General features: G+C 33.4%; 5 protein-coding genes across 7 annotated transcripts; 2 read left to right on the plus strand and 3 right to left on the minus strand.

Annotated features, from left to right (window-relative positions):
• The first annotated feature begins 55 nt into the window (after positions 1-55).
• Positions 56-3,235, plus strand: LOC114390139 (acid phosphatase 1-like). 3 transcript variants are annotated; one of them, XM_028350825.1, is made up of 4 exons: positions 56-156; positions 1,509-1,958; positions 2,409-2,621; positions 2,949-3,235. In XM_028350825.1, the coding sequence occupies exons 2-4, from the start codon at positions 1,552-1,554 to the stop codon at positions 3,124-3,126; spliced, it is 798 nt and encodes a 265-aa protein (XP_028206626.1). In that variant the 5' UTR covers positions 56-156; positions 1,509-1,551; the 3' UTR covers positions 3,127-3,235. The 3 variants fall into 3 exon arrangements, with proteins under 3 accessions (XP_028206626.1, XP_028206624.1, XP_028206625.1); XM_028350823.1 differs by having other exon boundaries at positions 58-181; XM_028350824.1 differs by lacking the exon at positions 56-156 and having other exon boundaries at positions 1,460-1,958.
• A 1,301-nt stretch (positions 3,236-4,536) lies between these two features.
• On the plus strand, positions 4,537-7,682 carry LOC114388987. Its single transcript, XM_028349545.1, has 4 exons — positions 4,537-4,716; positions 4,944-5,199; positions 5,268-5,389; positions 6,737-7,682. The coding sequence occupies exons 2-4, from the start codon at positions 4,950-4,952 to the stop codon at positions 6,899-6,901; spliced, it is 537 nt and encodes a 178-aa protein (XP_028205346.1). The 5' UTR covers positions 4,537-4,716; positions 4,944-4,949; the 3' UTR covers positions 6,902-7,682.
• A 5,882-nt stretch (positions 7,683-13,564) lies between these two features.
• Positions 13,565-17,710, minus strand: LOC114389022 (acid phosphatase 1-like). Its single transcript, XM_028349602.1, has 3 exons — positions 17,194-17,710; positions 16,887-17,099; positions 13,565-14,010 (listed from the first exon to the last, which is right to left on the minus strand). The coding sequence occupies exons 1-3, from the start codon at positions 17,580-17,582 to the stop codon at positions 13,833-13,835; spliced, it is 780 nt and encodes a 259-aa protein (XP_028205403.1). The 5' UTR covers positions 17,583-17,710; the 3' UTR covers positions 13,565-13,832.
• A 2,938-nt stretch (positions 17,711-20,648) lies between these two features.
• On the minus strand, positions 20,649-22,165 carry LOC114391276 (protein RETICULATA-RELATED 3, chloroplastic-like). Its single transcript, XM_028352355.1, has one exon. The coding sequence runs from the start codon at positions 21,851-21,853 to the stop codon at positions 20,891-20,893; it is 963 nt and encodes a 320-aa protein (XP_028208156.1). The 5' UTR covers positions 21,854-22,165; the 3' UTR covers positions 20,649-20,890.
• A 1,284-nt stretch (positions 22,166-23,449) lies between these two features.
• Positions 23,450-27,123, minus strand: LOC114391274 (KH domain-containing protein At2g38610-like). The gene is made up of 7 exons (XM_028352351.1): positions 26,924-27,123; positions 26,753-26,841; positions 26,232-26,383; positions 25,171-25,287; positions 24,962-25,078; positions 24,687-24,830; positions 23,450-24,140 (listed from the first exon to the last, which is right to left on the minus strand). Exons 1-7 carry the CDS (start codon positions 27,001-27,003, stop codon positions 23,994-23,996), a joined length of 846 nt encoding a protein of 281 aa, XP_028208152.1. The 5' UTR covers positions 27,004-27,123; the 3' UTR covers positions 23,450-23,993.
• Positions 27,124-27,291: the final 168 nt, after the last annotated feature.

The raw sequence follows: 27,291 nt of genomic DNA on the forward strand, positions 1-27,291 counted from the left end.
TGCACAGTTATTTTCCTATGCGAGTCCTTTCTATATAAATAGCCAAGTTAGGTTTATCTTTGGTATCAAATTGGGAATAACGTGATATCGTCAACCATCCTTTGCAATTGCAAGAATCTTTAGTTTTTTTATTTCTTCCCATCAGTGTCTCTTTCAGTTGAGTGCCTTACTTTTAACGCAGGTGCGGCTAATATTTCGCCAGGCACATCCATTCTATTTTCAGCTCTGTTTAGTTTAATTTTTAGTATATTCAAGCAATTAACATTACATTATCGATTGCTTTCTTCTCTCTTGAGTCTTGATAGTTGCCAACACTTGAGAAGTCGAAGGATAGATGGGAACTCATAAATTTTATTGTTATGTCATGTACCAAAAAAGACGTACGTTTATGATTTAACTATTATCGCAAGAGCAATGCTTGTCACTTGTCATCATAACTATATGGGTGTGTAAAGCATAATATTAATGAATTTTTAATTTTAAATGACCAGTTTATTGCAGGATTTGATCCTTAATTTAATATCGAGTAAACTATATATATGTGATTATATTGGAGAGAAAAGAAAAACATAAATTTTATCACATATGATAGTGAGTTGTCTTATAATTAATTATAATGAGTCCTTATTTAGTAAAACAAAAAACTCTTTTAGTTGTGTGCGTGAGTAATTTTTCAAGTGTCATCTAATTAAGTTTGTAAATGATAATAACTTCTTATTTTGTCTATAGTTCCGTAAAAACTTCTCATTCCAAAAATATAAAAAAAAGTAAATTTGAAGATTGTATAAATTCCTTTAATTTGATGTAATATGCGTCGTTGATGATTTGAAGTTCTTCCGATTAAAATACTTAGAGAAAAATACTACATTGGACAGACGCACGTACGTTTAGCGATGCAACGTACCACCCAAAAATTTGTGGGTATAGTTTTATCGTCTAATAAAGTCCAAACTTTATGTTTATAATCTGTGCACTTCTCCCCTTCACTTAATGCTGGAATACTGACACCTCTGTTCAATATCTAGTTAAATTCCCCTTCCCCAACATCAAAGAATCTAATTTTATTTCTTCAAGATATGATAATGCTAGGTGACTTGACATGGCATATATTCTCTTTCTGAAAAATAATGTCATATAAAAGTTTATTTATGTAAGTAGAACTCATACTTATTGTATTAAGAAAAAATGTTATAAAAAAAACTAGAGTGATTTAAGTAATCCTAAAAAATAGTGAACGCAAGATTATTAATAATTAATAGAAACAAGATACTGATGCTTTCAATTAGCAACAAACTTTTTATCGCGTACGGTGATCATACTCATGGTTTCAGCAGCTTAAATAAGAATTGGTTTTTTTTTTTATGAAAGATACATGTGATGTGTAAAAAAAAATAGTAACAAACTTTAAAAATTGAATAATTTTTATTACGTGAGACTATAAAAATCACTTGTAGTTTGGTCCTCCACCTGCAAGCCATTAATTATCAACAATATCTTCTCTGGTATAGGTACAAAGAAGGAAGAAGCACGCGTGGGGGTGTGGGTGAATATATGGCGAAAAGAGTACCAGTAGGAGAGTTGTTGGTGTTGGTGTTATTATTGTTGGCACCAAAGACAAAGGCAATGAGCATAACAAGAGGTCATAATAAAAGCAGGGGCAAAGAGTCCTCTGGTTCTAGTGATGAGGGGGGTGCAATTAGCTTTTGTTTGAGTTGGAGATTGGCAGTGGAGGCAAACAATGTGGTTGCATGGCCAACAGTTCCACCTCAGTGTTCCCGATATGTTGAGACTTACATGATCAATGGCCAGTACGACCGGGACTTGGACTTGATTGTGGAGGTAATCTTGGCTTATGTCAACCAAACTTTTCTCCTTGGGGATGCCATGGATGCTTGGATTTTGGATGTTGATGACACTTGCATCTCCAATATCTATTATTACAAAGGCAAGAAATATGGGTATGTATACATTTAATTAAGTTGTGTGTGTGTGTTTGCTTTTAGTCGTAGACCTCTAATCTAACACACCTTTTTTTCTTCTCTTGGTCCAATATGAAATAAGAGCCCCTTTTTTTGCACAAAATTAGTTCCTCGACTCTCTCTTGATTGAGTCCATCTTCACTCCATCCTCCATTTTTATTTATTGGTTTTCTTGTTAATCCAAAGGCTAGTAAAACACAATTTATGCCATCCCTTTTTTTAAAAAAAAAAACATTCTACTTTGTAATATTGTTCTAATAATAATGAAATTTGAATTTAACAACTAACATAGATATATTTTTATTTTATTTTTTTACAAGAATGCTCTTCATTTTTATTTTCCCAAAATTTTGTTTGTAGTAAATAAAAAATTCTGAAATTTGTGAATTTGTATGGGTAATTATAATTGGGTGTATATATAATATGCAGGTGTGATCCGTATGACCCATTTTCCTTTAGGACGTGGGCCATGAAAGGAGGGTGCCCTGCAATTCCTTCCGTACTAAGGTTGTTTAACATATTAGTAGATAAAGGATTCAAAGTATTTTTACTCACCGGAAGAGATGAAGAGACCCTTGGTCAAGTTACCCGGAACAACTTGCACAATCAAGGATTTATTGGCTATGAACGCCTTATTTTGAGGTATGGCATGTGTTTGTGGGCATAGTTGAGTGTTAAATCTACCTATTTAATACTCATATATTCTTTTTTATTAGTTAAAATTAACTTAGATCTCATTAATTAAGAGACTGATCAAATGGGATAATGAAACTCAAATATTTAACAATACCAACTTGAATTTTACTTCTATTAAACTAATGCCTCAAACAAAATCTAAAATACATATTCATTAACTTCCCTTTTAATCCGTCTGTGGATATGAAATCCTATTACATGTATGTGAAAATTTAACCATTGAAGAGTGAAGGCATATTAAAACTAATAGAACTATCTGGATCAAATTTGCAGGAGTTCAGCATATAAAGGGAAAAGTGCAATGAAATACAAATCCGATGTACGAAAGCAGTTAGAGGACCAAGGTTACAGGATATGGGGGAATGTGGGAGACCAGTGGAGTGATATCCAGGGAGATTATTTGGGGAACCGTACTTTCAAGCTACCTAATCCCATGTACTTTGTTCCCTAATCCTATGATTTACATGTATTATGAACTTGTGGCTAATTAAAATAGCCGACATGCAAATGTATTTGGCATCAATAATTTACTTTTGGGTGCTGCTACCAAGTTTATACAATATGATGAGAGGGATATTAGTATAGTAAAAACACTCCAAACATACACTAAAAGTCTATAATCAAGCAAATACATATATAATTAAGTTCTTACAAGCCTTTAAAGAAGTTTAAAACAATTAGTGACGGCTAATATTAACACAAACATAAGATTTTTGTAATAAACAGGTGAGAACATATGACAAGGCAATCTTGAAGATGTGCTTGTTTGGATCTCCTATGAGTTTGTTGTAACACAAAGTACGAGACAGAAGTAAGGAAGACGTTGCATTTTGGAAACAAGCGAAAGATGCTACCGGCAATCAAAACACAGCTTATGTAAACCCATAATGTCTCACTTAATGAAGATGGTCAAATTAGGATCATAATTAGACGCTTGTTGTACTAAAAACACACGACAACAAACAAATAGAGAGGAGAGAAGACAAAAAAACATTGCCAAATTTGCACATCTACTAGACTGCATTTTTTTAATTGCAATTACAAATTCGTTATGCGTTGGATCGGGTCGATTTTTTCCAGCAAATTTTGATTCTTCGTTTTCACTAGTTGGATCATCTATTGGAGGTCTAGAAAGGGAGAAAAGTTGTTCACACTTGTTTTTAGGTTTTTTTTTTCATCTTTGTTTCTTATTTGCAAGCATTGTTGCTTTGGTTGATTGTATGCTAATTATATGTTTTTTTGACACTTTCTTGTATCTTCTGTTAATCATAATAAAGTTATTTTTTTAGTATAGACCACTTATGATTTTTATACTTGATTTTATAAGTTTTTCACCTTAAAAATCATTATATGATTTTGTCCGATTATCAAACAAATCTTTAATACACAGCTAGTAGAATGAGAATTTTCTCCTCTATACTTTTTCAATGAGGTATTTTTTGATGTTATCTTTCTTTATTTATTTATTTTTGAGGTGTATTTGACACATTATCCCTCAATTACCGAAAACAATTCACTCAACCATCCCAAGCTATTTTTTTTTTCTTTATATGTATTTGATACTTACTCCTTTTAATTTTCTTTGATTTATCTAAATTTTTGAATTAAAATTTGCTACTTATTTCAAAATAAATATATCTTACAATTTAAATTATTTATTGTAAAATGAAAATATATTTATACATTTAGAATAATTTATTTATTATAAATTTTAAGTGTAATATAATTTATATTTTAAAAAAATGTATATTTATTATATAACTTAATTATCATTTACATTTTACATAACTTTATAAAAGAGTGGTTAAGGAGTGAATTTTGGTAAGAAATATTTTCACTAGTATTTTCTACAAAAACTATAAAACAATCCTGACCTAGCAACTATTGCAAGCAGGGAACTCTTCAATTGTCTTGTTGGTTCCTTCATTCGTCACGGATTCACAGTTATCAATCAGCTCTCTATCTCATCCAACTCATTTCTTCACTCTGATTCTTGCCCCAAGCTGTAACTGTAACTGATCCGCGGACCGTAAACCACAAGGTAGGTTCGATGACTTCACTATTACTTTCATTCTAACTGTTCTACTATGGTGATTTCATCTTCGGGTGTTCTGAATACCTCTTTTACTAGTTTTATAACTTTTATTTTTTTCCCTGTCTCGATCCATGCTTAGTTAATTGCTCATAAACTGTTCGATTAAATGCCAGTTTTTTAGTGTGTTGTTAAGCTTATTTGATTGCCATTCATCTGTTTCAATTTCAATGCAGAGAGAAATGGGATCTGCTGGAGCCCTTAGGAACATTGTTCGCTCTCTCTCAGTCGCATCATCAAGAGCTTTATTGCCTCGAATCTCCACCAATGCTTCGATGGCTCCAATTTGTTTTGCTCTGCCATCTCCCTGCAAACCTCCTCAACGGCTTCTTCCCCTTTGGAGTCACTTCCACAGCTTGACAGACACTCGCTTCCCCAAGAGACGACCCTCTGAAAGACCTCGTCGAAAGAGGGCCAGCTTGAGACCCTCTGGTGCGTCCCCTTTTTGTGCTTTTGATTTTGAATTGATATCATATTTTGAAATGCTTTATTTGGTTCAGGGCCTTATGCTTGGGTTCAATATACACCTGGCCAACCGATACTTCCGAACAAGCCTAATGAAGGGAGTGTCAAAAGGAGAAATGAGAAGAAACGCATGAGGCAACGCCGTGCCTTTATATTGGTGCGCTCTCCCTTTACTCTGTACACATTGAATTTTGGAGGGTTTATGAGTGTTGTGTGTGTTTTCCGTTTGCGTTTAAAGAAAATGACAACTGGGGTTAGAAATGAAACAGGAGAGGAAAATTCATTGTAATTGTTGGTTGTGTGAGGAATGGATGATGGTTGCAAAACATATAGTTATTTTGAATTTGTTTCATGTTACAAGACCTAGTGGCATAAGGCTGTTGTTGTTGTTGTTATGAGAGTCATCTTATTTTATGGTGAAGAGGACCCTTTCATTGGCAACAAATTGATATGTAGTCTCAATATTCAATTATAAGTTGGATGGGATTTCTAACAAGTAAATTTTTAAATGTCTGTGTTAGAACTTTGTGAATGTTGTCCATGAGGGGAACATAATCTTTCTACTAGTATAATAAGGTGAATGAGTTTCAAACAATAGTGTTTATCTTTTGGTTCAGAGTAGTTTACAGTGAAAATTTGGATGTTGTATTATCATTCACTTGTTTAGCATCTGCACTTTGCTTTTTTAGATTGATAATATTACAACATGAACTAATTTTGGTTCTTTAGTTGCTTTCTCATGAAGTTAATTGGCATGAATTTTGTGCCTACCAAATAAACTAGCAATAATTTTGCCTAATGTTTGCTTTGCTGTTATTTTCACTAAATTTGCAGCCAAAATGAAAATAAATAATTATGAGCAACAGATAGGATCTAGTAATCCGTTGCAGAAGCTATAATGAGTGCATGCATTAACTCTTGCCCTTGAAAGCATCTGCCTTCTTTTTTATTCATTGACAGCATTTTTTTTTTACTATATCCCTTTAGTTCTTTTGAGGACTTCATTTTGTCATTTATGTCTGTAATCTTCATGAACATTGGATATGAAAAGTGCTACTACATTTAGCTAGAGTAGATTTGGTGGCAAGTTTATTTGCTATTGAATGTCAAAAGTATTCCATAGACAAGATTATGGCCATAATAATAACCGTTTAGAAATTCAAATTTTGTAAACGAGGTGACCTATATCTATGTTAGTGGTGTTAGATCATTATGTGGTTATTCTTTGACTATAACTCTGGATTTTATCGGCATTCTGTGACAAGACTATCAAGTGCCAATCAAAGATTGGTTGTTTTACAGCTTCAAAATTTGTCTAGGCTAAATGGAGTTGGTTATAACCATTTTTTCTGTCAGGAGGTGCTTGTTTTAGTTATTAAGGAGGTTAGAGTGATTTTCTTAGAACTTAACAAAATATCAGTGCTATGTTTGAATTGATTTTTTGTTTTGTAAACTAAAAGTTTCTGTATTGGAATAAATGTTCAATGTGGACTCTTGCATACAGGCGGAAAGGAAGAAAAGGAAAGCTCAGCTGCAAGAGGCCAATCGGAAGAAAAATATTCAGAGGGTAGAACGCAAAATGGCTGCAGTTGCAAGGGAAAGGGAGTGGGCAGAAAGATTGGCTGAGTTGCAGCGACTTGAGGAAGAGAAGAAAAAATCTATGGCTTGAATTTGTTTAGGACCCTACCTGCAATTGGTTATACTGATTATGACCTCCTCTAACAACTGTTGTTACTTTATTTTCAATTTATTTAGGACCCTACCTGCAGTTTTAAGCATTTTTTTTTCCTGGAACATGGAAGTTTGAAACTCCTCCGTACTTTCTCAATACTAAATTCCCTCCCCTGCCTAGAGAGAGTAATGCTAAATGCTTACCCTTTTTTCGAAGCAACAAAAATGAAAGAAATAAAAGAAACCGTCTGTCGTTAGATCACTCTGCATGTTAGCAAATCTAACAGTCTATATTCATGGGAGACTGTATTCACCCCAATTGTGGGTTTTGATCCATCTGATAGAGGTTCAACGTTAGGCCCAAAGTAGGGTAGCACTCCATACTGTCCGGTAAATACTAAATACTATAAGGAAAGGAAAGGGTTAATTAGGCAGAGACAAGGAGAAACCATTGGGGGAGTTGGGAATTATGAGGAATCTGTTGGGAAGAATCATGAGAAGAAGCCACGTTAGTAGAAGTGGTTTTGTTGTGATCAACAGCAATATAAAGGAAGGTGGAAGGAAGGCAAAAGGGTATCCTGGATCTATCATCCTTTTTGGCATGTGCTCGAGGCAAGTCTGACATGCACGGAGTCTCTCCTGGTGAATTCTTTCCTTGTTTTTGAATCTATTGTTCAAGTTCTAGTTAACTACTCATCGTGGAACTTTCTTTGTTTATAAGTATCACCCCTTTGTAGGGATTGTTAATAAATAACAGCAGAAATTTTATCCCAGCTCTACCACTATCCTTATGCTTGGTGAACTTGTATATTCCCTTTCCATGTCTCGTCTAAAAATTCCTATTTGGCTCAAACTATACGACTGCTATGTGTGGGATGAGGTATGAGGCTTTAGATTGTCCTTGGGTAATAATAACTTGTATAAAGAAGGGCAAATTGCAACCGTTAGTCTGGATGCTGTAGCTTGATAAATGTATGAGACCATTCTAGGCCATTCTATTCTTTTTATCGTGGATATTGTTGGCTGCAGTAATTTTTTATAAAAGCAAATTCGATCTAATTATTGATGATACCTTGGATGACAGCAACTCCGAAACATACTAGCCACTCCTTCAACTAATTAATTGGTAAGATCTTGCCTGATGTTCATAAGCTTGAAACTTGAGAAATTTCCATGTTAATGACCTCTTTCTGTTAGTGTTCTCTATCATGGACAAACTCTTATATGGAGTCCAGTCATTAATAGAAATTAATAGAGATAGATGATAATTGAACAATGAAAACTTGATCTTTAACAGTGTGGTTCAATCATTTAAGCCAACTTGGCTGTTGTTTATGTTAATAGTTGAACTGACGTGGAAGATGCTTGTGTTCTTGAATGAGGCGACTACTTAAAGGATTATGGATGTATCATGCTTAGAACTAAAGAGAGACTTAGCCATACTGTCTTGAATAAAATTGTTTCTTATGGAGAATATTTGTGATATATATATATAAAGAAAAAGACTTAACTGTGTTTAAATTGTCCAAGGGATTTAATTTTTACTTGATTTTTATCATGTTTAGGATTCTTTTTTCGTTCAAACATCAGCTGAGTTCCATGATTTTTATATAGATAAATTTAATAGAACATGTTTCCTGACTTGAATTAGTAAAAAAAATTATTCAAAATTGTGTCAAAATCGAAAACGATAATTGTTTCTAAAGGATAACATTAACTCAAATTTGAGAGATAAAAAACCAAAATAATTTTTTTAAAAGATCAAAATGAATTTTAGTTAAAAATAAAAAATCAAAAGTATATTTTTTATTATATCCCTCAACACTTAAATTTGTTTTTACCGGTTGTCACTAATGAGTGTTAACTGTTTGGAAAGTGTATCAAATGTTCAAGTAATAAAATCTTAGAAGTTCGAGTATCGAATTTCACAGGGATTTTGTATTGTACTTATCTTGGATACTTTTCAATTTATACGGGAAAAATAATGAAAGAGAGGGGTAGAAGAAAGAATAGGAAACAATAACAGGAAATTATAAGTAATGGAAAGCAAACGAATTAAAAGCAGAGTAGTCAAAGAGGGAATTCAATGGAATGCAAGTGTTAGGACCTAGCATGCCCTATTTGTCTAGGATGTATGATTTTATGATTTTTCTTTACCAATTCAAATGATTTTATCCTACCCACATCTATTCATTTACTTGCCCCTGATGCATCACAATAACAAGCCTATTTTATTTATCTATCTCCCAAATGCCTTTGAAAAGATTCAACAAATAAAATGCATGAAGTATGAATTCTAGATATTTGCAAAAATGCATGGGCATAAAATTATCATTCTATGTCTAGTAATGATTTTCTCTTGATATATTTTCTTTTTGTTCTATTAGAAGTTATCTTTTGTCGAGTGTCTAACCCCTAAAACTAATGCATGCATACTTTCTTTAAATCTTATTTAGAGATTACCCTCTACCGAACACCTAACCCCTAAAAAAATGTAAAGATGAATAATGCACGAAAAATAAACAGAAAAGATAATAAGATAGAAAACACTTGGTATTGCATTGATAAATAGTGAGAGTATATCATACATCACTTGGGCTTTTAGGCCTGCTAGGCCCTAGCTAGAGGTTTAGCCATTCATGGGCATTGAGGGTTTTACAATGGATGGAGTATAAAAATTGATGGAATTAAAAGGGTAAAAGAAAGAAAAGGAAGAAATGGTGGAAGGGAGAAAAGAATTCCCTAAGGAAGAGTTTTCAGGCTCTAGGTAGTAGTGAGAATGTTATAAGACTCCGTGTATCATTTTCTCTTGGTCTGACTCTCTAAAGTGAGTTTTGGGCCTTCGTAAGCTCACTTAGTGCGTCCTTCCTCGCTTAGCATGTGTAGATCGTGCGCTTAACGAGTTTCTCTCGCTTAGCGCATTCTGTTCTGTTGGATCACGCTTAGTGAGCTCCTCACGCTTAACGAGCTCCTCGCGCTTAACGCCCTCACTTAGCGCTTGTGTCTTCAGTCGCGTTCAGCGCAAGCTGCGCACTGAGCGAGGCATCTGGGCTGGGCCTTGTCGCTAGTTTCATCTTTTTTTTCGTTATTCCTCCACTTTTTACTTTTAGTACCTCCATTTTTTATATTTGCAATCAAGATTTAATGAAACATCAATTTTTTAACACTTAAGTGCAAATAACTGTCAAATAATTATTTTTAAAGACAATTTTAATTTATTTTCTATTATCAAAATATAATTATTTAACAGTTATTAATGAGCTATCATTTTTAACCAACAACAAGCTTAACATATGATCAAGTTGTCCCAAGTTTAATTGAACCCTAAAGTACAACTACGGAACCCAGTATTTGGTATTTTTAAACTTTAGGGGCTTTAAATTATGAAATTTGGAATAGAATAATAATTAATTATTTTAGGATAATCCATTACTACAATTATTGAAAATAATAATCAAGTAACTTACAAATAGCTATAAATAAAAAAATTGCTATCATGTCAACTAAATAAATGAGAATTCTTTCCAATAATCAGTTATTCTTCACAAAAAGCTAAAATATGAATTGAAAAATTGATGACGACGACGATCAATCATTGACAAATAACTACTTATTATAACCAATGATCGATTATTTAATATGGGATACGAGCCCGATGTTCTTTATTTTCCCAAGTTAATAATTGATTAATAAATCAAATAAATTGTTTGTTAAGACCATAAGTTTGAAAAAAAAAAGGTGTAATAATTTACAATTAATTAATTAGTTCTTAATTTTAAGTGAAGATCAGAGTCCTAAAAGTTAATTTAACGATGGGTATAATTTAGTTGATTAAACAGTGCGTAAGTTAATATAAATGAGTGGTTGAGTTTGATTTATATGAATAAAAAAAGTTGTAAAAGCTAATTTATATTAAAAAAAAAAAAGAAAGAAAGGGATAAAGGTACAAGATAGAGGCAGTGGAAAAATCCAAGGTATAGCCAACTATTTAGTGACTTGGAACAATGAAGGATAAATTAAAGAGATAAGTATATTCTTTTCTTCAAGTTAGGTACTCTCCATTATAATAGAAGTAAAGCAAATTGTACTCTTTTTTTTTCTTCAAAGAATACTATGGAAAAAAATATATTTAAAGATCAAGGAAGATAAGAGATTGACGAATATGTTATTTCAGTGTAAAAATAAAATTTATATTGATATGTGATAAAATTTAAACAATTTTTCATTTTATTATTTTCATTAAAGTACAGTTTAGATTAAAAAGCCTAATAAGAAGAGTTATTCCAAGTTTATTCCTCTCTTTTTTTTGTCTCTATTCATGTTTCTTACTCTCTGTTCACATCTTCTTTCCGTTTCTCCTTCTAATGTAATCTCTATTAATCTCCATAGGGGAGTAGGGCGAAAGAGGGTGACCAGAAAACCAATGATGAGTCAAGGTTTTGAGATGGGATACTGGAGCATAGGATGGTGGATGGTAAAAAAAAAAGAAGTAAGAGTTGGAATTTTAAGATAAGAGAGAGGAGGGTAGTTGAAAAAGATGGGGATTGGTTTGCATATATATATATATATATATATATATATATATATATATATATATATATATATATATATATATATAATTTACAACTTAAAATAAATTTACGGAATTAATTTTGAGTTTAAAATTGACTTTGAATATATTATTATATCTTTAATTTCATGTTAGAGAATAATTTAAAATTGATTTTGGATTAAAGTAATTTTGAGTAGCTTTTTTGTTGAATCCAAGATTTTGTAATGAATCTTACTCCTAATTTAAGTTTGTATGATTAGACAAGTATACCAAGTTTACATTTTTTATATAAAAATTTCAAAAATCATTTAATACTTCATTAAAATAATTCAATTTAACATTTTAAAAAAAAATTATAAATAAATGTTGACAATTGACAATAAAATTACATAATTATAAATATCCAATTTTCCTATAAAAAAAATTATACATGATCCAAATTTTCAAAATTGTACTATGAAAATATTCAATGAAGAGAGACTTTATTGAGATTTATTTTATTTTATTTTTATAAGCCAACAAATAAAGTAACTTGATCTTGTGTGTGTGCGTGTGCCTATTATGGATAATTTACATTGTTTTCTTGACTTTAATTATATATATATATATATATATATATATATATATATATATATATACCTAGGGCACTAGCATGCAAAGTAGTTTACTAAGTTAATCTTGAACCCCCACAATGACATTAATATATAATAGGCTTAAATAAGTTTTTATACTTAATAAATATTTATTTTTTATATTTGATTCTTAATAAATTTTTCCTTCAAATTTGTTTCTAATGTTTGAAAATTTTTATTTAAAGTCTTGTGTTGATTGAAATCTATTATCTGCTTATTTAACGGTTAATCCGTCATGTAGACATGGGACATGTAATATCACGTGTATTTGAAAAACAATATCGTTTGAGTGTTTTGTTCTGTTCCGCACCCACTTCAACTCCTCCACCACCTCCCTCACGTCCGAGCGGTCATCCTTATCCGCCGCAACTCACCAGAATGCAAGCTTCGCGATGGCAGCGACGAAGTCACCACCGTCAAGAATCGGGTCAAGCACTCAATGCAACTACCCCATCTAGACATGTGAAACAACCAAATCCGCAAGCGCCATTTCTTTTCTCTCACTTCTCCGTAGATCTACTTTCACGATTGATAGTGTCGGGGAGCGATAAACTAGATATTTTATTAGCGATAGCTACTAGAACACTAGCAGAGTAGAAAGCATGGAGCTCTTCACCCATTTCTCTTCCTTTGTTTTTTTATGTACCTACGCGGTTCTCGACACTAGCAGGCGTCCAAACGGTAACACCAGTAGTCTTTCCACTCACAAAATCTATCCTTTGCATAAGGAGAAACATCCCAATGAACAGAAATTGAAGCTCGACCATCAAAACCAAAACCACTTGAATGTGGACTTGGTGGCCCTGTGTGAAGAGGGTAACCTTGATCAAGTATTGGAACTCATGGGTCAAGGTGCTTTTGCTGATTATGGCATTTATCTTGCACTCTTGCATTTGTGTGAGCAACAGATTGATTAGGATGTACTGCAAATGTGGCAGTGTGAAGAATGCCCGCCAAGTGTTTGATCAAATGCTGGATAGAAACATCGCTTCCTGGCATTTGATGATTGGTGGGTACACGAGTAATGGTTTAGGGTGTGATGGTTTATTGGTTTTCCCACAGATGAAGCAAGCAAGGGTGCTATCAGATGGGGAAACTTTTGAGTTGGTTTTGACTGCATGTGCACAAGCAGGTGGAGGAGGACTGATCGGTGTCGAAGGGGGAGTGGTGGTGGGTGAAATGGCGATCATAGACAAGGTGGGAGAGGTTATTGATGAGGTGGCAGTGACACGTGTAATCCTACTCAAATAACGAGTACATATGACATCAGACGTCGCATGGTTACGTGATCAGTTAATAATTATGTAAGCAAATAACGGATCTCGACTACTAATAGGGACTTAAGACAAAAAAATTTAAATATTAAATATTTTATCCGAAAAGAAAAATTTATTAGAAATCAAATATAATAAATAAATATTTATCATGAACCAAAAACATATTTAAACCTATATAATATTGTGATAATAACCGTAAGTCAAATAAGACAAGATAAATTCTGAAATTCGGTATGTAGCCAAAGCATTTGTTTCTTGAGTACAAGTCGAAAATAAGTACCATTAAGCTTAGAAGGGGAATGCAGCTAGATATAAAGTTGAAGGTAAAATACTACTAAGTATGTGTTTATTTTTCCCTTGTGGAAGTTTCAAACATGAATGATTACTTCTCACAAAAGGATGCATTGAAATGTGTGTCGATACATTTCAATTATAAAACAAACACATTCTAAATATAACTAGATTTGATCAGGAAATGAAATACATGGGATTGGGGAGCTTGAAAGTACGTTTGCCCAAACACTCTCCTTGAAGATCACTCCACTGATCTCCCACATTTCCCCATATCCTGTACCCTTCTCCTTCTATCTCCTTCCGAATTGCAGACTTGTATCTCACTGCACTTTGCCCTTTGTATTGAGCGCTCCTACAAAAACCAAACAATTCATAAACAATTGTAAACTTTTTTTGTATACAAGGTTCTTGTACAAATTAATTATTCAAAATTTTCATCATTGAGCTGATCTTAATGGATTCCAATAATCAACTTTACCTCATGATTAATCAACCTTTAATTCGCATAATATTGACCCAAGACCCTGAATATTACAAGTCTTCGCTAACTAATGATTAAATATTAAGATCAAGCTGGTTAAGCGAGACCTGCTCAATCAAAAGTTTGGGTATAGTTGTCTCGTATTCTAGAAATAGTAGAGGAAAAGTAAATAAAGAGGAGCTTTCGGAATCTTTCTTTATTGATTTTGCATGCACGATGTAGACTAGGACAATACGGAAGCAATCCAATTTATGCATTGTCAGCATGGCGGTGTAGACTTTGTAATTCAACCATAAGTTTATAAAGAAAAAAATTGAAAAAGTTATATATAGTTTGACTAAGTCTATTGCCCTTTTTATTTCATTCAAGCAGTATTTTTTGTTCATATCACACAATCAAATCAAATAAACTTAAAGCATCGTTATGTAATACACAGGGATGAGGGAAGCATAAAATAATTACTTCAATAAACTAATCTGTCAAGTTTAAAATACTTTTTTTTAAAGATGAAGTATTTGACTCCCATAATTTACTTTGCACCATGCTGGTTCATTTTGGAAGAAAGTTCTATACTGCTAATTCTAATAATTAGCGGACACCAATCACATCCTTAAAGCATGGTCGAGAATTAGTGGGTGGCAATTGCACGCCCACTCCAACACAGATATTAATTTTAATATATCTATATAATTTTCTTTCCTAATGACATGTCATGCACTTTGATATAATAGTTTTGGTGTCATCAAAAATATCGTTTAGTTCATTAACCACTTATAAAAATTAATTTGATTAAATTATTTATTTGGTCCCAATAATTTTATGATTTTTATTTTTTTAGTTACTATAATTTGAAAGTGATTTTTTTAATTCTTATAATTTACATTTTAATTTTTAGTCCCTGTAATTTAAAACTATTTTTTTAATCCTTATAATTTGTATTTTAATTTTTATTTAATTTCTATAGTTTGAAAGTGATATTTTTAGTCCTTATAATTTATATTTTAATTACATTTTAATCCTTACTAAAAAAAATAAAAAAATAATTAGCTACAAATTAATTATAAATTATCAATTATTTTTTTATAAATTATCATACGATAAATTAGTTATGAATTACTTACTAATATTTTTATAGTTAATTGTAATTGATAATATTACTCATATTTTGATAGTAATGATTAAAATAAAATTAAAATATAAAGTATAAAAAATTAAAATACAAATTATAAGAATTAAAAAATTATTTTCAAAACTATAAAGACTAAAAGAAAATTAAAATATAAATTATAGAGACTAAAAAATCACTTTCAAACCATAAAAATAAAAAATATAAGACCAAAAGAATACTTTAACCAATTAATTTTATTTATATGCTTGAGAAAAGCTGATTTTCAAAACTCAAATTGACATCCCTATTTAATGGAGTGCAAGTTACTTGCTATCTCTCCTCAAGTGTTGGTTGCATGATGTGATATATATGGCATTAATGAAAGTCATTGAATATAAATAGAATGGCATGCCAGTGGAAAAAATGGACGTGGAAATGCACGATTTCTGCACATTTTCCATGTCCTTTTGCTAATTTCTATGGACAATATCCATGCCACTGGCTGTTAAACAACAGACAATGAAGGGAAGGCAAGTGCCAATGCTTCGGACTTTGTCAACTCACTTTATAAGATTTTATGTCGTTTCCTTTACAACTCTATATACAGTACCTAATTCCAGCCGTTTTATTACTTGCCGACTTTATAATTAAGTTATTTTAAATTGTTTTTCAGAATATGCATGCATATATATGAGGTGAAATATTCGTCCAAAGAAGATTGACTGAAGAACATGTTAAATAATAAATGGATAGAGACAAAACTCATACTTATAGAACAGGAGTCCTTCTAGGAAGTTACGCTTACCCAAGGTCAACAAATATTTGGAATCCACGTCATACCATCAATTAAGCCATATGTTTTATCCTGTGCTCTCTCTTCCTATTGATTTGCGCCAATACCATTTTTATTGATTGCTTTATTATTACTTCTTTTATTTTAGAATATATCACGTTTAAGTTTAAGGTTTTTCATCAATATATTTTGAAATTATTTTTTCTTTAAATCATCATATATTCTAAAATGGAAGAGACTATTAAATAAAAAAGTTATTTGATTTTTTATAATTAAAATAAATAATTTATTTATTAATTTATCAGTTAATATCTCCTTCCTTAATTATAAGATTCTCTTTAAAAGTTTATTTATTTATTTTTCTAATTTTTAGATGTATTAATTATTATTATTTTGTACTGTATATCTTTATTTAATTATTTTTTAAAAATAAAAAATAATTAAGTGAATAGAAAGATAAGAAAAAAAATATTTTTAAAATAATAGTATAATTAATTGATAGATTTCATATAATTAATTAAATTAACTATTTTAAAAAAATGTGAATTGGAGAAAAAAAATATAGTTAGGAACGAAACGTGCAAGACTAAGAAATTAATTACATAATTTGATACACATCATGTCATCATCTCCATCCATAAGTTCATGAAATGAAATAAATTATAATTTTCTGTCATATAACGAACAGATTCCAAGTTATACGTGTTTGAAGCGTGTGAAATTCTAACTGTTATCTTAGCATTATTCCATAGAGGCTCTTTTGTCTTAAATAATAGTCCCTATATGCCTAATAACTAAGCAAGCTTGGTGGGAAAAGAAGTTAACATATTTGGTGCATATAATTACCTCAAAATAAGACGTTGGTAGCCGATGAATCCCTCGTTACGCAAGTTGCCAATGGTGATTTCACCGAGAGTTGCTTCGTCTCTACCTGTTAACAAGAACACTTTGAATCCTCTCTCTATCAACTCATTAAACAATCGCTGCACGGCAGGATTTGCGGGACACATTCCCTTCATAATCCATGCCTTGAATATCGCTGAGTCAAATGGGTCGCACCTGCACATGCCACATATACATATATATATATATAATCAAAATATTTATTAAGAACACCATAAAAAAAATACATATTGGTCAGCATTTTCATTACCCGAATCTTCTTCCTTTGTAATAAGATATGTTGGAGATGCAAGTGTCGTCAACATCCAAAATCCAGGCATCCATGCCATCACCGGCAAGAGGAATCTTAGAGGCATATGACAAGATATGTTCCACGATAACTTCGAGGTCATTGTGGTATTGACCGCCAGATATGTAGTTCTGGACGTGGTTGTAGCACTTCTCTGGGACCGTTCGCCATGGATACGCATTGTTTGTTTCAACCGCCAGCCTCCAACTCAGACCATACCTGTCTGACTCATCATCGGTTTTCTTCTGAACCTTTACCTTTTGGTTCATCAATACTAGTTTGGTTAATAAGGCTAACAAATATGTTAGTCCCGCAACTATTCGCTGCACAATTTTTATCTTCAACCTCATCTTTATCTTTATGTGTGTAGAAAGGGATAGAAATTAAAAATGGATGTGTGAGGAAACAGGTGGAAAATGCGCGAGGTGGTTAGTTGGCATTAGGATGACTTTTTCAAGGATGATGAGCAGTGCTTTAAATACCCTAAAACTTATCGGGCTTACCGGCAACTTCCTAGAAATTAAAAGGAAAAGGCATACCTGTTGAAACCTATGATTGATCTTCTAGTATGTTATGTTAGTCATTCAATTGTCTTAATAATTAGTGTGATTTGGTTTAATATATATTAAAAATTTTAAATTATATATTATTTATTAAGAAAAATTCATCTATATTATATTTAAAATAATAATTGATAACTTGCTAACCTAATTGAGATCTGGTATCTAACTGATTGAATTTGACCAGTTGATCTCAAATTAATTACATAACTGGTCCGACCGATTTTGTAACTATGCCAATGAGCCCGTGAGTTAAATACCCAAGTCGTCTTTGCTCGCTTGTCTATTTCCACACTTTCAAACAATCATTTCTCTGCTTTCCATTTTATTTTATTTTCCTTATCACCCAATGAACATGTGAATTAATTACTAATATTGGTTGTGTAAGAAGGTACCACTATCTTTCTTCACTGCTGCTTCCATATACATGTCTTTTTCTTCATCGTTTCTTATCATGAATTTCTAAACAATTTTCGTTATACCTTAAGGGGCTGGCTTCAAATATAGCAATGCTAAAAAAACAATCTAAATCGTTACACTCATAGTTCTACTCTGTCACATTTTTCTTAGGATAGGAATAGGAATAAGCCCCCTGTCAAGTTTTCTTATTTTTTGGTGGGGGCTACATATTCCCTTGGCATCATTAGCAATTTTGATGAGATGATAATTTCTTGATTGTTATATAGTTTTCGAATTTCAGTTTCTTGAGCAATATGGGGAAGTAAGCGTGTGAGATATAAAGGGTGCTGATGCAACCATAGTTGTTCTTGTACCATTCTTTTGGTGCCTCAAAGGGTTTCTCTCATGGCTTATTGGTAACTTTGGCTATTGCGGCACACAACATTCCAGAGGGATTGGCTGTGAGCATCAAGGGGCGTCTATCCTCAGAATGCCATGTTATGGAGCATTATTACATCTTTGCATATTTAATGAGAAATAATTAAGTAGATAGAGAGATAAGAAAATGATAATTTTAGAATGATAGTACAAGTAATAGACATATTTAATATGATTAATTAAATTAATTACTTTTCTTAAGGGATATAAATTAATTGAGGGAGTCTTATAATTAGGGATAGAGAAAACATATGGGTCCGGAATATGTTGAAAGAGGGGTGGCAATGTCTTCATTGTTTTATTGCCTGATTACTTCGACAAATTTGTCGGAATTCAGCTCTTTGGGCCACACGTGTTTGCAGTATATTATTTTCAGATGTATGTTTTTTTTATCGGTAAATGTTTTCAGATATATAATATATCAGTTCCTCATACTTTTGGATACAGGAAGCCTGTGCTTCACAAGTTGCATCAGCTGCAACACTTTCAGTAGCATTTATGGAAGCTCTAAGCACCCTTTTTCAGAATTTCAACCGTTACTACAAGTAAGTTTGTATATTATTTTTAATCAGTCATGTAGTAATTGGTTAGGAAAACGCTAGTTGCTAGATCAGTAGTCTTTAGCATTTTCTAATCCAAATAAACTAGCCTTTAATCTTGAATTTAATCATATCTTGGCTGATTTTTCATGAGTGTGTAGCATTATTTGAGTGGTATTATTCAATATCATTGCTCAAGTTCTTTGATTTTGTTTTTAAATTTTAAATATCAGAAATGCTTCAGCTTTTGTATGATCATATCAACTCTACCACACAATTCACATTTTATCTCTTTATTTTGTTTACAGCCCGAAGGATGCTTTCGGCTTCTTTGTTTCATTATTTTTTGGCCCTGGTGGGATTTTTCTGGTCGGATTTGCTCTCTCATGGGCATAGCATCTGTTGTTGCCTTCGTTCTTGGTGCGCGGCGACCTTGTCTTCAAAATTAGGATTTGTTTCTGTTGTGTCACTCCTTGCAATTTGTCCATGAGTGTTTCAATCATTCATATCATGTGGTGCGGTTGCTCTACATATACATGCTTTGACTGAAGGACTTGCACTGGGAGTAGCTGCACCAAAAGCATATGGTTGTTGCAGCGATTGATCACATAATGGTTCTTGCTTGTGGTGGAGTTATGATTCCAACTTCCAAGTATTGGAAATGTAGTTAGTTAAGAGAGCACTTAGGTTGGACAAGCAAAAGAGCACCTGCGGCCTCATTATATTCACTAAATTAGCTTGGTTGCGCACACCTTACTGCAATTCTGCACCAGAGACTGTCAGATAAAATTGATGATATACAGTGACACTTATAGTTTCATACAGAACATCCACAGTCTAAATTGCCTGCTTCAGCTGATCAAATTCTTTTTTATCATTCGGGCTGTTACAAATAGAGCGCGCCTGCATTTTACACTGATAGTTTCATGCAGAACATTCACATGCTAACACATGTTTTTCATCCTTGAAAATGTTTACTACACTAAAATTTTCATCCTCACAAAATTAAAATATGTTATTTTTTTTTATTTGGATGTAGATTAAGGTAAAACCAAACTAATAATAATAACTTTTTACATCAAGTATACATATAACTGACATAAATATAACATTTTTTATATCGATTATACATAAAATAAAATTGATGTAAAAAATAATAATGTTTCTTTTATCTTGAACTAGCATATGTTTCATTTACATGTTCGAATCTTGCTGCGAGTTTCATTTACATGTTTCCCTCGCGTTAAGAAAATAATAATTGCACAATACTATATGGATGGTTTATACGTTTATGAGAAACGGCACTTGTGGGTTGTGGCATTACAAATTGTTAAATCTTTCAATTTTTGCATTAGTAATGCCAAATAAGTTATGGAAGACTGGAAACTTTTATATGGTGGCATTTCATACGCGTGACGGATCCTATCTATCCAGTTTTCTGAAAGCTTTAGTTGTAGTCCCTGGCTGCTATACGGAATGATACTTGAAGCAAGACTAACACTAGCCTGCGTTAAATGTAATTAATAAATATAGGTCCACATCAGTCCCACGAACAGAACGTGTTAGTTTGAAAAACAACACTATATTAAGTAAATGAAGTGGCCGTGAAAAAGATGCAAATGAAACAAGAGCTAATAAAAATAAATAGTGCATTTAATTGTTGGTTCTCTCAGGACAAGGTGGCACGTCATGAGTAATTCCAAAGTACTAGACCCAAAGTAATTAAGAGTGTTTAGGAACAGGAACAGGAACAGGAACAGCAGCAGCAGCAGCAGCCTGAGAGCCGGTGAACCTAGCGAGCATGACAAAGGTCATCCCTCCAGCAACGTTGTTGATGAATCTAAGAGCCAAAACAGAGAACTTGAAGAGCAAAGGAGGAAGCCATTTGTCCAAAAGAAACTCCACACCGTTCAGAGTCTGGTACCTCACATTGCTGCTCACACCCATGTGCGCCGCCCAAGTGAAGGCGTTCAGAACCATAGGGGGAGACTTGTTCGGGCTCTGGAACGTCGGGTCCACCTTCTTCCTCGTCGCGATCAGCCCATTCGATATCGCTGTTCCTACAAGCCCGGCGCCAAGCCCCACCAGCGCGAACACGCCCCCCTTGTACAACAGAGTCCCCAAACGCTCCACGCTCCCGTAAGGCCCCGCTTCGAACATGTGGCTGCTGGGACACCTGGCGAAGATCCATGGTAGTGTGGAGCTAGAAGAAGAACAAGACGTTGGTGCCAGCAGATACATGAGGATGAAATTCAGAATGGACCCCACAACAAGAGTTGAGAAAACCAAGTCCAGTTCGTTCAGACCGAACTTGGGCCGCGTGGCCATGTCACCAGCCACCGCCGCACTCACTCCCACCAGTTCCTCCATTAACACCTTGAATGGGAATTGTGGGTCCGCTGCTACTCTCGATCTCCATCCGTTTAACACCATTCCCACAACTCCCAATCCCACGTTCTTCTCGTTGTCGCCTCCTCCTCCATCGGAATCTCCTCCTCCTCCGCCGCCGCCGCTTCCGCCTCTGTCTCCGCCGGAGAAGGAAAGGTGGAGCCTTTGGTTGCGGGGGTGACGTCGCGGGGACGGGAAAGAAGGGGTGGAATGGTAATTGTACTGGTAATGGTAACGGTAATGAGAAGATAGAGGAGAGAAACGGAATTGAGCCATGGCTTGGGCTGCCATTGCCATTTTTAAAACAATTTTTGAGATTGAATGTATCAAAAGAAAAAAGTGAGATTGTTTGATTATTGGAGAGGGAAGGGATTACCTTGGCGGAAGAGAAGAGAAGATAATTGGTGGGTGGGGTAAAAAAATAAGTGGTGGAGCGATATGCGAAAAAAAGTGAAGAGTGTGAGAAGAATCTAATAAATAAAACACCTTGGAGGAAAGATACAAAACAAGAACAAATCAAAAACCTAAGCCACCTAATTTTGATAGGGAAAGAAGTTGAGCTAGTGTTTGTTTGATTCTGGGATTTCAAATTTCTCAGCTGCCACGTCGACCACCAAATATCGGACTGCGCTCCACCTCACTCAATTTCAAATCTGACTACTCAGTATTCATCGTATTTCCATCTTTGTAAACACCTTAGAATACACATTTAAAATATCAGTAGTGGTCTGATCTTCATCAAATGGTCTAAATACACATGAATGTGTGATTGTACAACTGTGTGGAATGCATCCATTTTCCTCAATTTGTCACATGGTGCAGGATCTTTTTCCTTCTTAGTTTTGATTTTTTACATTACTTAATTATCAATTTAGTTTGGTGTCTTAATTATTTAAAAAGGATCCAATTTACTCTTTAAGTTTTGTAAAGATTACATGTGATCCTTAAATTTTTCTAAAATGCACCATTGAGAATCATTTTATTTTTTGAAAAATAATAATAAATATATTGGCAGTTAAAAAAACATCATTATTAATAAACAAAAGTTGTGAGAAATTCACAATCCTAACCCCATGGACGGAAAATATTAAATTGATGCATTTAAACAAACTTTGGAAATTGAACTTTTTAAAAACTTGAACAACAAATTAAGTATCAAATTGATAATTAACCATTTTACATACATGTATTTTCTTAAGACAGTCTTATTGAAACTTGGAAGGAAGATTCACCACTAAATATAAACACAAATTCGAACCCTTTTTTTATAAGGTGTGAAAGTAGATTTATAATTCTTTAATTATTAATTTACTAATTTTCCTTCAAAGTTGGGTTAATAATCCTTCTAATAATGAGATTTTATTAAGCAGTTTTCATAGTATTTAACTTTTCTTTTCATATGCGGAGAAAAAATGAGTTAATAAAAACATATTCAATAGAGAAGATTTTTAAAACTTGCCTTCAAAATATTTAATCATTTTAATCACAATACAGAATATACTATGCAGATTAAAAAAAAAAACATTTCCTATAACTTTTTCCTAAAAAGTATTCATGAGGCTCTTACTAACATCAAATTCTCGTCTCCATTGCTCCCACTAAATTTCTTGAGTTTGCACCTGGTTACTCGCAGCAAAACATCATTGTCATTATTCTCTAAAGAATACAATTAGCAGCATCTTTCACCCTTTTTTTTTCTGAGACATAAAATTCGACCTATTAAAAGGTTTGGCAATCAAGTTACATATGTTGAAGGGGTTAAGACTTGTTATTACTTATTAATTCCTTTGTTCGTGGGATTGATATCTAACGCTGTGTCAGATTCTCTGAGGGAGTTAACAAAAACCAAACAAAGAGAATAATCCCATCTATTTCCATTTGACATGGCATAAATCTAAAACAAATATAGTATATACTATATTCTATATAAACAAATACCAGTTTTTCCTTCTGCAATACATGGAAAGATAACTGTAACACAGTGAATAAAATACAAATGTTTGAGACAAACAACTAAAAAAAATTCAACCTATACTATAACTAATCTTTGAATACTGATGAGACCCGGCATGTCACATGCCCACAAAATTTGATCCACTCAAGACCTAAAACTTCACCCATAACATATATCTCATGCTTCTCACAAGTTACAGATGCAAGAATAAATTCAATAATAAATGTATGAAGTGTGCAAGAAAAAGACTCATTTGAACACACCTATTCTCAATACCCAATTATATTATCATTTTTTTTCTCTCTAAAAATCTTTCTAGCTTTGACTCCAGTTGTTTTAGAAGAAAAATGTAAAATAAAGGGAGAGGATTTAAAACCACCAGAATACTAGCCAGCAATAATTGTTAGCCTATTCTTTCATAGATGCTTTGATTGAGATAGCTCCAAAACAATAACACTCATCTACAAGTAACAAGGAAACCTTTCATCGGCCAGTTTTAGCTCGTTTCATTCCACTGGAGTTGAATGGAGATACACTTCCACTTGGTCCAGGACTCTCTTCTCTGAAATTTGAATTCAGCATCGCCAATTCACGCAACTGCTGCCTCTTAATATAGTCCTCAGACTCTTCCTGTATATCAAAAGTTGACAACAGAGAGTAAATATAAAAATCTCTTCACAGCTAAAAGATTAATCAACAAAGTGGTTACCATATGGAAGTTTCAGCATTTCTGATTTCCAACAATAAGATGGTTGTGTTAAGGAGGGGAGGTATTGTTCTACATACTAGAGCTTGAGGAAAAATGTTTAATTTGCACAATGTTTTAAGATATTTTGCACCAACTTAATCTGCTAGCTTGAAGTGATTCCAACAGAATATTTCAGGAAAAAGGCAAAGGTACAAGAGGTAAACCATCTGAACTTCAACTGAATGCCAATAAGTCAACTTAGACTCCTTTGAAGTTCATGCCAAACTTCAGATTTAACTTAAAAAATTCAAAACAATGCAAATAACTTGTTTGTTTACATTTCCTATTGAATTTTCAAGCTTTTAAAAATGTGAACTTTTTGGGATCACAAATTTAATACTGGCAGGAGATAAAAGTAAACCACAATAGCAGTCAGCTCACACAGCAAACCCACAGGGCAGAAGATTAAGACATGAGAAGTAACTTACCACAGGTTTGAGCAATTCTTCTATAATTTCCTGAGCTTGCCGGAGTCTTAAGTCAACAACATTAGCAGGTAAATCAGCCTCAATCAAAATGTGGAGTTGCTCATTGAGATGCTCATAGCCTGGTCTTCCTCTTAATTTTTCTTCCTGTAAGATTAAAAGGATAATAATCTCAGTCGTTAAACAAGAGTAATATATAGATCAATAAAAATAAGCATCACATTTATTTCACACTTTGCTATATTAGACCTGGAAAGTCATATCAAGACCATCATTACCTTGTCTGGATCTTTTATTGAACCCTTTCCTCTAATATACACACGACAACCTGTAGAAGCTTCTACCCGTTTTAGAGAATTGCCTCTGGGTCCCAGAAGTCTTCCAACAAAATTGAACTAATGCAACAAATAGAAAAGAAAATTTTCAGCTGTCTGATCAATTAATTGATTTGTCTTTACGAAAATGGTATCAATATATAAGAGCTTACATTGGGGTATGTATCAACTGGAATTTCCAAGCGCAAAATCCTCTTAACTGTGTATGAACTAGGACTTGCAGGTGCAACTTGCCAGTCCATTGTCATTCCAGGAGTTCCGCGTAATCTCTGTTTAGCAGGGGGCAAAATAATAACATTATCTATGTATAAAAGCTCAAATACTGCAAGAAAAGAACATGATGAAGAACTAGAACTAGGGACAAAGTCTTTTTGTCATTTAAAAAAAGAAAACCAGAAAATAACATATAATACTCAAAATTGAAAAAGAACCCATAATTAAATAAATTCATGATAAATAAGTAACAGTTTACGCAAATAATCACCTGCCTAGGACTCTAGGAGCAATAAGAACATAGTAATGAAGTCAGAAATGAAGGATGATCGTGAAAATAATAATAAAAGAATGCAGCAAATTAGATATAAAAATTAGCAGAATGTAAACTGGAAAGTCTAAATGAAGAAGAAAGAATGGAACACAGTTACAAAGATATGTAAAGTATGAAGACAAAGGTCAAAATAGAGTTAACTTTTGCGGAATGTTGAAGGAAGAAGGGTTTCAAATCCTATTATGTTTATGAAGCAAAAAATGGGGGAGAAAACAGAACTTGAACAACACCCCCCCCCCCCCCCCCCCCCCACACACACACAATTTTATCTTTTGTAGAAAGCTACATATTGATATAGGTTTTAGGTATTGTAAATTATGGGGAAACCCAAAAATTCACTTTTCTCTCTTTTCCAAGGTCCTTAGTTCACATATAACTAACATCTTTTGCTTTTACCAAGAACAGGCTTTACTTTCTTTGCATTCTGTTATTCGACAAAAGGAGTAAGCACAATATGTCATGCGATGAATAAATCTTGCACCACAATCCAGGCCATTGGGCTAACAGTAAATGACAAAATCTTAGCACTTTCAAATTTAGGAATTAAACAAGCATATGTGAGAATATATAACAGTCTTTTAAAGTAGCAAAAACAAAATTGACATCTCCATGAACAGATGATGACAAGCATAAATTGATGATACAAAGTTTGGAGGTAGCAGTCACCTCCTGCTGAAGACTATTCCATCCACCCAATCCCGTTCCAGTGACACTTGACATGAGGTTTGAAGAAGCCATAGGACTAGGGCTTCTATGCCGCAGTCTGTCAAAGTCACCAAAACCTTGATTGGACAGCATTCCAGAAACTCTTAATATTTCTGCACAGAGAGAACTGTTGTAATGAGAAACCCATATGTACTACTAAATGGAAAAGAACCACGATAAATAAATATTTGTATTGTTTTTAAACAAGAGGAAAGAGCAGATATTGTGGAATGAAGGAACTAATCTCCCTGTTTAGGAGGGGAGAAACAAATCTACCTCCTTATCGGGTTATGATTTTGGTCACTTTTCCCTTCCCCCTCTCTTTTACCTCTCATCCAATCATAAAAAACATATTTTCCCAACAGACACCATGCCAAATACTTGAACAAAGTCAAAACCACGTTATGCTCTACAGTGGCAATCTGGGGTTTTAAAAAGTTGGAAGTGAAGTGAGTGGCAGAGATCCAGAATAGAAAAGAAACCTTGATTCAAGAGACGACTGCATATGGGAAGGGCTTGCATGAAGGGACCAAACTTCTGATGCTCTGCCAGCAACTCCGTAAGGTACTGACTGAAAACACAAAAGAATTGAATTCAGTTCAGAGTGAGCGATTGACGTCAGCCCTAGTAATCTAGTTCAATAGCATAAATACCTGTCGACTTCTGGGTTGGTTCTAATCTGAGGAGAAGCAGCTCTCACTGGTGAGAAGTTGGAGTTATACAGGCCCGACATCGCTCAAGCTAAACCTAAACGTGGTTGGAGACCAGACCTAAACCAGCCGTAGGTTTAGTTAGTGTCTGTCGTCAAATGCTGGCTGGAGACTCAATTTTACTTCCAAGAAACAAATCCTTATTTAATTATAATACTACTTGTTTTGTTTTGTTTGTCCAAAAAAAGATATAGGTGTAGAGAGAGTGGAGACACGTGTTGGGCATGCAAAGAATCAAAAGGGGTTGTGTTGAAAGCAGTGGAAACCCCAATAGGCAACTATTATAATGTTTGCCAACGGTAATTGACTGG

Source organism: Glycine soja, chromosome 16 (assembly GCF_004193775.1).
Source record: "Glycine soja cultivar W05 chromosome 16, ASM419377v2, whole genome shotgun sequence".
Taxonomy (NCBI): Eukaryota; Viridiplantae; Streptophyta; class Magnoliopsida; order Fabales; family Fabaceae; genus Glycine; species Glycine soja.